The sequence below is a fragment of the Carassius auratus genome, chromosome 46 (genome assembly GCF_003368295.1).
Source record: "Carassius auratus strain Wakin chromosome 46, ASM336829v1, whole genome shotgun sequence".
In the NCBI taxonomy this organism is placed as follows: Eukaryota; Metazoa; Chordata; class Actinopteri; order Cypriniformes; family Cyprinidae; genus Carassius; species Carassius auratus.
Window position 1 is genome coordinate 13,254,287 of NC_039288.1, and position 15,150 is coordinate 13,269,436.

Here is a 15,150-nt window from a genome sequence, read left to right on the forward strand (position 1 = left end):
CACAAATTAAATACACAAACGTGAAATTATACTTTCTTAACCCCAAACAGCTTTTTGTTCCATACAATTTTACCATTTTTACAACTACTTTTTCCTCATAAAGGTCTAGATAATAATTAAGATCATTTATAATTGGTTTAACTGATGGAATTTCGGTTTAAATTGGTTTAACCTGTTAATATTATTAGTCTACGTGTATAAATAGTTAGGCTTCGTGTGTCACAGTCATTTGTGTATTTCAAGGCAGAATAACGCGCATGCAGTCCGCAGCATACAAAATTACTGGACAGCACATATCTGACAGCAAAAACACCATGTGTCATTCAACCGTGTTCTGTAGTCTAACAAGTCTAACTTAGCTTTTGTTTAATCGGGACAGTCCAACCGAAAGGGTGGTCGAGTAATAACCGAGCTTCCGCTCAGTTTAGAGTCGCCTATGCTGTCTCAGAATACGGCACTAACAGAAAATGAGCACACGAACCCCGGCGACAATGAGTGTGTGTGTGTGATATAGAGAAGGCGCATGTGTGATGAGTGTGTGTGTGTACATGTAGACACTGCCCACCGCTGTCGCGCTCCCCCCATCTTGCATGTGGACTGTCTACCACCGGCCGGAGACGCACCAGGGTTCGTGCCACTGCAGGGGGGAAAAACCCCGGCAAGAATGGATTTCTAGCAACGTTTCTCTTTTCTGTCCTTTACCCGACTGACGTCATCCTCAATGTCTCTCACAAATTTTAACTAACAAAATGAGGATTTCTTGTAATCAGCTTTTATTGCTTTTCTCTTGCGTTTGGGGACTTACTATGGGTGCTTTTCCTAGCAGCGTTCAAATCGGTAAGTACGGCGGTTCATCTCAAAGACACGAGCTTAAGTGCGTTAAACTGTGACAAATAAATGACAAAAATAAGACCATCTGCATTAGGGTCAGCAGTGAATGTCAGTGCTTAAAAATGCGGTTGGAAATAGGTTTTGTTGTATGACAGAAAATGGTTATTTTAAAGGGAAATCATTTTTTGGATACTTTTTGTTTGTTTGTTAGCTGTCAACCAGATCATTGTGCCACGTTCTGGTTATGGCACCACTGCAGTGCTCTCCGTGTAACGGGATGTGAAGGTGGATCATCCTGAACAAGGGCACACACGCAGTGAAAGTTTATAGATTTTTAAATAAATGCTTGGTAAAATTATAGTAATATGGATATATAATGACAAAGGGATTTGAATATCAGTTCACCACCTCGTCAATGAAAGAGGTTTAATTTATTCCAGTACTGCATCAAGCCCTGCCAGAAGCCCTGAGACTCCTCGTGCCTGTGAAATTCCTAATCTCTCTCATTTTTTTGACCAAGAATATGAAAAGTGTACTGATATCTGAGAAAAAGAACGTCACAATTACATTGTAAAAATACGTCAAATTTAAAGCCGAAAAACTGGCAGCCGTGATTGTTAGAAGTCAATGTGATGACGTTTCGGACGTCAAGGGAGCTGTTTTTGTTGCCCTTTTACATTTTGTGTGTATAGGCTTTATCATTGACTAATCATTGAAACAATTTAATTAACACTGAGTACCTTTGACAGAAAATAGCCATTTAGTAGGCTTTTTTTATTTCTTTTAATCAACGAAAATATTTCACAAAGTGGCCAAAGTGTCAAGCTTTTCGTTTCACCAAACAACGTACAGACTAAAAGCCAGAGTGGAACTGGAATGGATTAATAATAGTTCCTTGCCCAAGGTATTCTTTAATCACTCGGCTCTAAATCCACTCCGGGTTTTCAATTTCACGATCCTCGCCCACCTTTCCATGGCAATTGCTAAAAAACGTGTATAAACCATAGACTGTATGAAAACAGAACAGCAGGCCTATTACTTGAACACATAAGCTATTTTCTTTTTCGTATTCCACATCCTGTCCAATGTTCTCCTTCATACTATAAATGTTTAAAAATATTACACATTATACAAAAGTTTACAATATAAACAATAATAAATGCATTATAAAAACAGTTCAGAGTTAAAAAGCAGGACAGTTCTGCATATACTCTCTGAACCTTCAATGTTCTAAACGTTTTCCTGTAAATAAAAGGACTGTTTAAATCCAATTACATGTTATCATCCCATCAGAGTTAACATACTGTTCTCAAAAAAATAAATAAAAATAAAAATAATAAAAATACCTGATTTACATATAGGATTTCAGTTAAATTGGTTTTTGCACATGTTCATGTTTTCGCGCACTATCGCAGATAGGCCAGAGATTTAAATGAATGTTGTTGTTCCCAGGAAAAGCGAAAAACAAAACAAAAAGTGCTTTATTTTCTTACATCTACAGAGAAAAAATATAACCAGAAAAGGCAAGTCATGCACTGGACTAAACAACTCTTAAAGGATTGTTCACCTTCAGTTGTTAATCCCAACTGACTTGTATTTTTATACTATGGAAGTCAGTGGGGACCAGCAACTGAAGGTGAACTGTCCCTTTAAGCATCTGCCTAAGCATCTGCCACATAAACCTGTGTTAATGAGCCTCTTGGAATCATTTAATATGCTCTTCGTGCTTTGGCTATCTTAGGTCTTGTGCTTTCACTCAGCAGTTCTCTTGGCCTCCCTGTGACTTCTCCCACTGGTTATTTTCAAACACATTTTCCCATTAATATGTATTTTTGTAAAGTCTCTGCACTGAGGGAGCATGACAAGCAAATATGAACTTCAGAAATGAAATTTGGTGATTATTTTCTTTATCAATTAATCATTGAGGCATTGAATTGTATCAATGCTTGTAAGTAAAATTACATGTTTTTCTTACTGAATGCAGTATGGATTTTCACCATGAATGATAGCAATTATTACTTTTTCAGCAATAAAACAAAAACAAAACATATGTACACATACATTATTATGTAATATATTAAAATATGATTCAATAAAATATAATCCAAAATCAGATTTGTTTTCACCTTCTATGGTATGGCTAATGAATCATATTGTAAGGCTATCCAATTAATAAATGTTTTTGCTTTTTCTGAATAACAATTTTTATAGTACATATTATTTATCTTCCAGAGAGATGTCATATGTGCATAATGGGGTTATTCACATGTGAAAGCTCACTAGAGTGTGCAAGTGTGCACTTGACTCATCAGATGTGGCATGTTACTAGAATTTCATAATCCTCTTGTGTTTTTGTTCTTCTTAATCAAATAGCCAGTATCCTATATGACGTCTTTGGTGCAATGTGTTATTTTCCCCCTCTCATTCAATTCTCCTCTTTTCTTGTTTCTTTCTTGCTACACTCTCTCTCTCTCTCTCTCTCTCTCTCTCTCTCTCTCTCCTGCAGGCGGGCTGTTCATCAGGAACACAGATCAGGAGTACACTGCCTTTCGGTTGGCCATTTTTCTTCACAACACAAGCCCTAATGCATCCGAGGCCCCCTTTAACCTGATACCCCATGTGGACAACATTGAGACCGCCAACAGCTTCGCCGTGACCAATGCCTGTGAGTTCAGCCTGAAGCTGCATACCGGATATTTACATTAATGCCTTTTAGACACAGAAATAGAGAAAGGACAGTAGGTGGTATTGTTAATGGACCTAGAGTTGTTTTGGATTAAGTCCCATTTCTGCAAACAATTTAAGCTAATGATAATCACACCTGCCACGTGAACTAAACACAGAAGCAGTAAAGGCCATTCATACAGTGTGATAGGGATTGCCTGGCCCCTATCCAGTCAGCACTGGTGTCTCTTTGTGAAATCTGTCCTCCGGCTCTCAACTGGCACAAATACAGGCTAAGTACATGTAGTGTACGGTATATTTGTTTATGCACCCTCCCCCCAGTGCCCTGAGCCGGGTGTTCTCACTGTGTGTTCATGTGTGTGAATGTTTGAATGCATTTGCATCTGATCTGCTGACATATGTGCTGGCATTGCATAAATTGTGTTTGTGTGTCTGTGTTCATATTTTGCAGTAATACAGTCTAGGGCTGCCATAGTTTGTTTGTAACCCCCTTCTGGTATTTCTGCTGTGTGGTATCATGTTTAGGCCTGTGGGGCTGAATGCTGGTTGTGCATCAAGCCATATCCATGAAGATGTCACTAAGGTGCACCATATTTTCTGAACATCTTTTTGCAATATCCCACCATGCTTAGTGGTTTTTGACATAGGGTCAGAGGGCAATTGTGAAGATCAGCCACGGTTGTGCTCGGACTTCTGTTTTTTCCTACTTGTTCAATTGCTATTTTCTTCAAGTAATGTTCCGTGCTCAGCTCTAGCCACAGCATACAATGTTCCTTATTGTCTTGTTATCTACAGTGCTGTGATATGAAGTGATACGAGGAGCTGTGCTTCCGAGACGATTGTGTTTTGTGGAAAGTTTGAAATTATGCTGCGCAACAAGAAATCAATTTCTTTAACTTCTAGCACAGACGACATCATAAACCCCATGCAATCAAAATTGGAGTTTTGCAGGCATTCTGTTACTTTTAAAGCTGTCTAGTGTACAACTAATTGAAGCAGACACACACAAGTAAAATTTACAGTCACTCTCTTCCAGGAAAATGGAGGAATGTTTTGATGACTCATATTGCACTACACAGTTCTGGTCGAATTAAATGCTCTGAAGTGAGAATGAATGTCAGTGAGAGATGAGCTGTGATTTTACTTAAGCATTTTGGCTGTTTTAAACAAAAGGGACAATCCTTCCAATATGTCCGGCCTACAACTTTCTGTTTCCTGCCCTTGTAAAGCGATTTCATATGGTTTTCATTTTCCTTATTTAGATGTGTATGCTATCAGACAAGCTATTCGTCCTGTCTTGCAGATGCACAAATCCTTACACTCCTCATTTTGTATTATCCACACTCTGAAACCTGTCCCTGATGATAGAGTTGGCCCCTTGAGCAATAATGATGAATTTGTCTGAAATTTCTATAGCCCATTTAACCTTCTCAGCAGATTAAGTGCACACACAGTCGTCATGGTAATTCGAGCCAGCCTGATAAATTCCTGTCTTATTACTGTGTATGAACAATCGGTTTCAGTTAAACAGATTAATCGCCTGGTCCGTCACTAGCCATTTTGAGCACAGTGTAAATCACTGCAGAGTAGCGGCAGCCCTGCTTGTGTAGTAGTCAGACTACCAGCGATCTGACGTGGTGTGCCACATCCTCGGCATCTCAGCCTTTCCTTCCTTCCTCTGTGACTGTTTGCAGCTCTGTTTGCAGTGTGTTGCACATGATGGCTTTTACTCCTCACTGGGGAGCCATCGCTGCCACGGGAGGATGAGTAGAGGACAGATTATTCTCTCCCAATGATCTTTCTGTTTCTTTCTCTCCATCCTCTCATTTTTACAGTGTTATTTTACAGTCAATTGTTTAATTAAGCGGGGAATGACAAATGCGTGTTTTTGAGGAGGGTAAGGGGAAATTTTGCATGGTAGGGATTTGTGTGACCTCTAGGACAACTGTGCATGTGGGCATGTTTTCAGCTTCTCAGCAGTGGGTATGTCAACTAAGCAGCATAGTGCTGATACAAGCCTCTTTTTATGTAATTCAGTCATACCCGAGACAAGTTTGTTTCCTACCGTCATATCAGTGTGCATGATAGCATCGCCACATGGGCATATGCCCCTCTCCACAGAGCTACACTCAACCTATTTACTTGCAGCGCCACATGAATGAACGCGGCTTTATAAATTGAGCACGGCAGCTGGATGAAGTGTTATTGGTGCTTTTAAACTGTTTATAAAGAGGTCAGCAAGTAAAACGTTTGTCATTTGGACATTTGCTGCGGTTTGTTCCAGTGAATCTAACCCCAGAGGCTTATGATGTATAAGATAGCACAAATATCTGAAATATTGTGCTAATAGAGCAGGGTTTATTGTCACAAGAAATTATTACAAATGTGACAAAAAAAATTCTTAAATAAAAAGTAAATAAATACAATCAGAGAAGAAGCTAAATTTAGTTGTTCAGGATTTGTGAACTGTTATTTTTTTATTTTATTTTTTTATGGGTCAGCCAAAAAGTTTTGAGAAACTGGATTGAACGTGCTTGGGACTTAGTGGTTTGACTTAGACTAATTCTGTAACTTGGAAACTAGTGAGGCAACAAAATTCAGCTACTGAAAATATTTACCTGAAACAGCAAAACAAATACCAAAAATTTTCTGTTTCGGGAAAAATATTGAGTTTGACATAACAGGTCTGAAATATTGAGGGACTGTTAATTTCTGGAAAATGTTACAATGACTTTTTTACCTCATGACTCTCTCATTATTTACACTATATGCTCGATTCAGTGGGCGGGGCTAAACAGACAGTGATGTCGAAGCAGGCATTGATCTTCTGCAGAGGCGATTTTTAGCCAGGCTTATTACGTAATAAAGTGACACATTCTACAACCTGTCATTTTGCCAGATTGGCTTCAATTTAAGCTGTTTTTAGAATGACCAGAAATTTCTCAAACTTTCAGGATATTTTTATAGTACATGGATCTCTTACTGTATGTGCCAAAAGATCAAGTAAATTTGGATTTCTCATTTCATGACCAGGTTCAGTTCAGCTAACCAAAACTTTAAAAGTCCGCAAAGTTTCTTAGATGTAAATAAAATCCCAATTTAAATCTGTTCATCATATAAAGTGCTCATTAGGGTGCATCAAAAAATAAAAAAAATTCTGAAAGTTTTGAAATATGTTTCGGCATATGTTTTGAAATATTTAGCACATTTCCTGTCTAAGTAGAGTGTAAATTACTTCATTCTAGGGCTAAAGAGAAACTCTTGCATTTGATTTTATCTTGCATACAGATTAACAGTAAATGTGACTTCACCTTTATGAGTTTGGTATGACATGAAGGTGAGTAAATAATGACAGAATTGTAATTGTAATAAGGTTTCGGTTTCTGTGTTTCTGTTAAAAAAATAATTTAACTAACATCACTATTGGAAACTAAAAATGTCTTTTGATCAGTTTTTCATTTTAGAAAGACTGTGGCTCCCTAGTAATTGTATTTAGTCTGGAGCCATGTAGCTTTGTTTGACCTTGCTGTTGTTACAGCATCTGCACCACTGCACTACAAGCTGCGTGACTCTGGCTCAACCAATGGTATGAGTTTGGGTTGAGACTACCTGCCAAACTATGAGACACTGTTTTTCAGACCTCCTCCACTGCCTCCAAGTGCCCTTGAATCACCCTTTGCTGAGAATTGTTTTATTATATGTGCAGTTCTGTTTGGTGCTGCTAGTGGTACAGAGACAATGCACTTCACCTTTAGTGCACAAGTGTATATATGCTCTTTCACTTATCGTACACTTTCATTCGTCAATTTAGATCAGAGACACAATGTTTTGATAAGAATTTTAGAAGGAATTATGGGAGGAGCTGTAAAACTGTATGGAAACAGTGTGCAAAATAATATCTTCAGCAGTGCCTTTGTTCTGCTCCATCTGTTTTTCAAATGTATGAAGCTTTCAATCAGGCATGTGAACACCGCAAGAGTCTTTTTGCTTTGTTTGGTCTGTCAACAAAGAAGATTATGTGCCAAAAAGATAGGACTGTGTCTATGTTTGTGTTTAAAGCCACAATGTCCCTCTGTCCCCATCGTTCTCTCCGAGGGCTTTCTCTTCCAAGGGGTTTGGCTAACTGAAAAGAAAAATAGAGAGAAAAATGCACAAGCCAAGCAGTGACGAAAATAGCCAGGGGCTTGTGGGGACCGTTTCTTCAGATTGAATCCTTCTGTGAGCAGAATCCATCCCATATCGCTGTTCCTCCCCCTGTCTCCCACTTTCTACATCATGCACAGAGTGTTTCAACATGGGAACACTCTGTCTGTATTTCCTCCAACTTGCTCATTAATGTGTGGGTCTAATGTTTGCGTAAGTCTCGCTGTAATTCCTGAATCAATAGTTGTTTCCTGCGGCCATCTGCAGTGAGAGTGAGGAAGGGCTGAAAATCTCCAGTGATCTCGAGTTGTTTGATGGAGGGCCATGCTTCCTACTTGCAGCACCAATTCTCCATTTATTGACAGAATGATATGTGTATTGACAAAGACACATCAATAATTTGAAGCTGTCAAAATAGGAAATTCTCCTTTTGTCTTTATTAGTCTTTTTTTTTTTGCACAAATAATCCAATATCTGAAAATTCGATCTGTAATTGTTATTCAAACAATAAAACACTATTCAAATTTTACTACGAGTCGATTTGCTAGTTGCAAATGTAGTGAATTTATGATAAATCCTAAGTACACAAACTAAAAGTCAATTATATTATAACTAAATGCACTTGGGGAGCATGTTAACAAGTTTATTGTATTTGATCACAGAATGTCATTGTCTGCCATGCGAAGTTTGGAATTACTTCGACAACAACGATCTTATAAAATGGAATTACTCTTGATAAAATGAATCAGTGAAACTGAGTTATCATAATATTACCAACCCAATGAGAATTTGACTGGGGAAAGACAGCTGTCCATCACTGCATTCACGACACGTCTGCAGGTGAGCGCGGCTGTAGTCTGAGTCAATCGAGTTGAGAGCTTATCTGACAGCTAAAAGATCCTGAGACATACTGTATGCTTCCTTTAAGTTTCCGCAAGGGACAGTGGTTTAAGAACAGAAAACACAATGCGCTGTAAGAAACTTCGCTTAGCACACCGTCTGATTTGTGTCTATGGAATGTCTGTGTCAGCGCACTTTCTTATTGTTATCAGACTGAGGAGCTTTTATTGTTTTTATCAACATTAACATGTGAAACAATATAAACACAATAAACATAGGCCAACTCCAGTGTATGTAGGTTCTGTACTGTAATGTGAACAATCTGCTTTACTTTTTCAATTTAGTCTGCTTGAGGATGAATGCCTTTGTTCTGTTCTTTATGTTTGTGTGTGTGTGTGTGTGTGTGTGTGTGTGTGTTTTGTTTACATGCGTTTTCAGCTAAAAGAAAACCTTGAAATAACATAACATTCTTATAGAACATTGTTGTGTATAATGCCTAATCATAAGTTTGTTCTGAAATGTTTTTCTCGTTAATTGTCATTTAAATAAACAAATATTTGTATATTTGTTTTTTTATGAGCCCAAATATTCGAAAAAAGTATTTTTGAAAAATATACTTACCTACTTTTAGGTGCCAAGGATATATGTTGATCTCCTTGTTTTAGCGGAAACCTACAGTTATAAATCAGCTGTTTATTTTTATGCATAAGGACTTTTTTATACTGAAAATATGTACTTATGAATATATTATATTTTTACATTATATATTTAATAAATATATTGTATAGAATATGTATAAATATTACAGTACGAAGTGTGTGTTTGTGTGCACATAGTATAAATATGTGTAAAATATTAACTGGAAAATATTTAAGTTTACTACCCACCATTAGTGTACACGTATAAACCTGTGAAAAACAAAATTATTGCTGGCAGTGGAATAAAATATTTATGATTATTCTTATGACTTTAGAAAACATGATATTAAATTAGATTTTGCTTTTTCTTTTTTACACTGTAGAAATAACTAACGAACTAACTAACTAAAAATCCTTGTACCCCACTGCAGCCTCAATGGGGTCACTGAACCCCTGTTGTTTTACAGAACATCTTTACTGAGCTTTCATGTTTTTATTTGTCTTTTTCTTTCAGTCTTCATAAGAAGTCTGCAATGTGCCATGTGACATGTTTTAGTAAATGCATGGGAGAGTTTTGTTTTGCACTCTGCTGAGCCATTTCCTCTCTTCTCCCCTGGAGGCAGGGCTCTGGACACCCTTTAAGTGTTTGGGATTCACCTTGTGATTGAAAGTCTCGGGCGGCTGGCTCTCTGAGGATCCTGGGCAGTATTTTTGGGTTAGGTTCGATCCTTCTGCTTCAGTGGGATCTGCCGTCCATCTGAATGAGTTCCAGTATGGATCTGTAAATAATGAAGGGATGGAGGCAACTGTTCAAGCTATTGGGAATGTTGGAGAGGAAGGAGAGGAAGGAGAGGTAAACCCTGTGCAAGGTTTCCTCGAACAAGACATTAATATGCCCAGAAAATGCAGAGAACACACAGGGATGTCCAAAACACTACAAACTACTAGCAAAAATGTTTAACTGTGTTGAATCTATTTAATGGAACAGTACATTTTAAAATATGTATTTATAAAGATAATATTTCTTAAATAATATTTTGTAAAAAAAATTGACAAAATTACAACACTGAGTGGAAAACAAATTGATGAACTTTCCGTTTTTTCTACAATATTTTACAGAAAAGATGGGACTTAAATGAGTCAATGTTACAAACTATGCTAGTGAAGTAGTTCATTACAGTAAATAGGCTTATCAGCTTTATACACTACTATTCAAAGGTTTGGGGTCAGTAAGTTTTGTAAGATTTGTTATTCAGCAAAGATGCATTCAATTAATAGAAAATGACAGTAAAAAATTTATAAGTTACAAAATATTGTATAAATAACTATTTTTAACATTGATAATAAATGTTCCTTTAGCAGCATTTCTGAAGGATCATATGACACTGAAGACTGGAGTAATGATGCTGAAAATACAGCTTTGCATTACAGAAATAAATTACATTTTAGAATACATTAAAATATAAGACAATTATTTTTAAATTGTAATAATCTTTCACAACGCTTTTATTACATTTCTTGCTGTATTTTTAAACAAATAAATTCAGCTAACCTAACCCAAACTTTTGAATGGTACTGAGATATGGGTGAGTTTAATTTCTAAATAGGTACAGATCTTCAGGACTGATACCCAAAAATGAATTGGACAGTCTTCACTTTTAAACTATTATTGGTCTATTTTTTTCTTGTATTCGGCTCTCACAGAGCAGTCGTTTTAATCTAAGTTAATTTTTTTCCCCTGTGATTAACAAAATGCTTGGTTGTTCCCAAAAGCGCTGTTAATTAGTTAATTAATTATTTCAGTGAGCTCTACCGCATCTATCTTAGTGCTGTGCCAATATCTCAACATGTCCTTCAACCAATATGCTCGTATAGGTCATTTGTCCAAATCCCTGAAATACGACCCATCAGAGCAAATACTGCAATAGCGCCACTATCGACAAAAGGTTGTTTTCATATTAATGTTTTGTACTCTTTTATTTACACTGTTGTTTCCGTTTCGTGTAGCTCAGTTGGTAGATTATTGGGTTATACCATGATATGCAATCATGCTATCATGGCTTTGATCCCAGAGAACGGATGTGCACGTACAATTTAGCATGCTTTCAGTGAGGGTTAGGTTTAGGGGTGGGGTTAGGTTTGGTCATTCGAACGAATAAGCCACCTAGTAAAATGTGTACGAATTACTGTGAGATCGGTGTAAAAGGCCACACATTGCATTTAAAAAAACGTGTGTTTTGATTGGTAATGACTTTATACATCATTTCATGACGAAGCAACGCGATACTGTCATTATTATTTTTACGCCCACTAGAGGCCGCTTAACTTTAAAATGTAAATAAAGGTCATAATAAGGTGCTTGCACAAACGACCTTTATGGTTGTTTTTTGTTGGAGGACAGGCTCCAATATCTCCACAGATTAGAGCCTTTGTATGTGCCTCAAAGTGTTCGCTTCACTGAGCAGCTGTCTCCGTCGAGGCCAGGTAGAGCCGATAGATTGGAAACCCTCTGAACCTCTTTCAAAGTCCCTTTCTCGCCCCGTGGGATTCGTACTTCCGGCACCTTCCTCTGTCCTTTAAGCTGTGCTTCAGAAACACGGCGGGGCTGGAATGATGGATCACCTTAGACCCACGCACAAGGACAGCAGGGATGGGTTGATACTGGGGACAGGGTGGCTGTCTGTCAACTCTCCTCTGGCAGGTCCAGTGCTTTGTGCTTTGTTCTTTCATTATTTATTTTTTATTTTTTGCCAGTGGATCAGTCTACTACTACAGGGGAAACACAGCCACATGGTCCCCTTGCACATGATTATGGATGATAGTGGTCAGGGTAGATTTTTTAATCTTAAAATATTTTATGGACCACCATAGTGTAACTCTCATGCATTCCCACGCTGCTGCGATTTAGGTTAAAAATGCATAAATACTCAGTACATATCAAAGGATCTGTAATAACAGACAGAAATTGTGAGCACATAATAAACACAGTTACTTTTGTGGTGCAACATTACTGTCAGATCCAATATAGTAAGCACATTAGTTGAAATCATTTTGAAAATCCTGCATAGAAATGTATCTTGTTGGTGAATGATAAACAAGATAACTACTAGCATCCACACCAACACACAATAACGTTCTGATTATCATAAGTGCCCACTGCAGTTTTGTCTTCTGCTGCTTTAAATGCTCAGGCTCTTTAAAGTGGATACTGGTTGGCTGTCAGCATTTTTATCATTTATAAAAAATATTCTGAAATTGATTCCAACGATAGTGTTCCTCTTGTGTCGTTATCATTATCTACCTTATTTTTATCTGCAAGACTTCTGATTCATTAGCCGCTATGGGTAAATAACTAGCAAAGTGCAGTAAATGGTAAAACTGTTTGCATTATAAACCAGTGTGTTTATGATTATGATAATAAATTAATGTAATATGATAGCAAAGACCAATTTACAACATCAAGCATCATAACGTTGTGTTTTAAATCCTTTCGAACATTTAAATAAAAAATGTACCAAGGTTAAAAACGAGGCCTTTATATGTTATGGAATCCTGAATTATGCATCATAAGAATTTTGTGTTAGTGTTGCAGGATAAAAGTTGAGTGATGTTTCCACATATAGTGTTGTTAAGCGTTTCACCGGGAAGCTCTGGCAGAATGAGTACAATGAGATTACTAAAATCAAGTTTGATGAGGTCTCTTGATTGTCATCAGTTCAATTAAGAATCATCCTGATTATGCAAATACATATGCCATGACTGAAGATTCCGGGTTACTTCCATTTGTGTTGTTCTTTAGAGGATTAGGAAGTGAATATGATCTCCTCATCCCCAGCTTCAGATAGCACCAATTGATAAGATATATGCATCGTCTCTGGATATTTTTATAACTGAATTACATTTCTTGAAAAATGAGAGAACTGCATGACAGATACAGCCATTTTTGCTATGAAGTAACATTGCTTTTATTTGTTTGTTAGATCAGTCAGTTATGGCCATATGGCACAACCAGAACGTTTGATCAGTCATGGCCTGTAACCCCAGCCTCGGCTGCAGCGACTGGATCAGCACTACACACCTCCATCTTGATATGAGTCAGTCAGCCACTTCTGCGTACGAGCGAGTCAGAATGATGGAGAGGTGTACAGTGAAATGAAAAGCTATGGATGGAAGGATAATGTAACAAAGAGCTGACACATGAGAAAAGAGGAATACGTGCATGGTGGTGAGGAATGGCACGGAGTACATGACCGGACAGGATTATTATTCCAGGCATTGTTTGGATTTCCTAGTTGTATGCACTGGAATTATAATATTTTCCTTTTAAACTTGACCAACAAAGAGTAACAACAAACAAGGATGTAAAATTAACTTCTAAGAGAAAGAGGGAGCAAAGAAAATTTAGAAAACTGAATGCGAGAAATTGTATGTAATTGTAATGTTCAGTATGACACTGTAGAAATACAGTTTTACTTTAGTATTTATAGCATCTACTATTATAATATTTATTAATCAATTGAGTAATCTTTTACATTTTCAGTTTTCATTTGTTTTAGTAATTTTATGAGCCTTTGTGATTTTTACATTTATTTTGTAAGATTTCTGTTTGCCTTTTATATTTAATCATTTTTAGTTTTGATAATTTTAGTATTTTAACTTAAACTTAATTCAGTTACTTGCCAAGACAACATTTTTATATTTTTATATAATTGTAATAGTAATACATTTTTTTCTGTATTTTTTTAAAACCATTAAAATAAGTTGCTGACATTCAAAAGCTTTTCAAAAATACCAAGTCTTAGCTGTTTTCTTCTATATTATTATTGATTTATTTTGCCTGTACAGTTCTCTCTGTATCAATTAACCATTTTATGCCCCATTTATGGCCTGCACAGTTTTAGATTTTCTTATCAAATGTTAAACTGATTGTGTAAGATCCACTGTGTTTGATTTATTCCTTTTTATGCCGTATTATATAGCACCTTGTTGAATTGCTTATGTAACTACCTTTTCTCTTGACACTTCTAATGGGGGAGGTGTAGACTGAGGGTGGACTTGTGTGAACTCTGTTGCTTACTGTTAATTACTTAGATAGTTAGACTAGAAGCGTCTCTTGTGTACTGCCCCAGTCTTTCTCATTGCCGTTTCTCTTTATTTTCTTTGGCAGCATCAGCTCTTCACTAAAATTAGACAGGAAGATGCAATGAAACAGTAATTTAAAAGGGGATCAAAGAGGTCGACACATAATTCAGAGATTCTAATTGAAAGAAGCAAAGCAAAAGAGATACAAGCTGGAATTTGATCAGCGATGCTGTTAGTGAAGCTTCGTCTTCATAGATCAGGATGAACAGAAGTTCCTGTTCCTGTCTGCTCCCAGAGTATGAGTCATTTAACATGGCATTTCCTGAAAGGCTACTGAAAAAGAATCATTATACAACTGCACTGGGACTTTTCACTGTTTATGTCATTCAGCCCGTCTGTGTTTGCAACTTTGCATGTTACAAAGTGACTGTCAGTCTGTGTGTGAGTGGTGGGGATTTTTCAGTGACTCTTTCTGCGGTTCCATCATTAGTAGGTGGTGACAAGTGATTGTCAATGAATCGTTTAGAAACGCATATTCGTTCAGTACTAGCTGTACCCGAAATAGCATACTTTCTGTGTTTTCAAAAGTACTAATACTTCGGTACTAAGTTCATACATCAATTTGAAAAACATAACAATGACTTTTCACAGTACCATTAGTATCAAGTCGATCCAGTAATCGCTAATAGCCTGTAATTGTGTGAGCACTTCGTAAAGAGCATTTAAGTTTTCAGTTTTAAAGGTTTTTGTTTTTGCAGCTTGATAATTGTAGACAATCACATGCATGTTTTTTTGAGCATCTGATCGCTGTGGCCAATCAGAATCAAGTAAGAATCCTCTCAAGTTTGGTCTGCGTGAGCTCAGCGCAATTCTTTTCACTATAACTAACAAATTATGTACACAATATAAATAAGAACTATGTTTTTTTTTT

The 15,150-nt window shown here is 36.9% G+C and overlaps 1 protein-coding gene across 7 annotated transcripts in view; it reads left to right on the top strand.

Moving 5' to 3' along the window:
* The first annotated feature begins 391 nt into the window (after positions 1–391).
* Positions 392–15,150, top strand: part of gria4b (glutamate receptor, ionotropic, AMPA 4b) — a 77,763-nt gene continuing 63,004 nt past the window's right edge. For 3 of the 7 annotated variants that reach the window (XM_026234930.1, XM_026234929.1, XM_026234933.1), the window contains exons 1-2: positions 394–837; positions 3,338–3,496. In XM_026234930.1, the coding sequence (XP_026090715.1) occupies positions 750–837; positions 3,338–3,496 (247 nt within the window). In that variant the 5' untranslated portion in view covers positions 394–749. Of the gene's footprint in view, positions 838–3,337; positions 3,497–15,150 lie in introns of all 7 variants that reach the window. The other 4 variants (XR_003278796.1, XM_026234932.1, XM_026234931.1 and 1 more) reach the window with 3 other exon arrangements.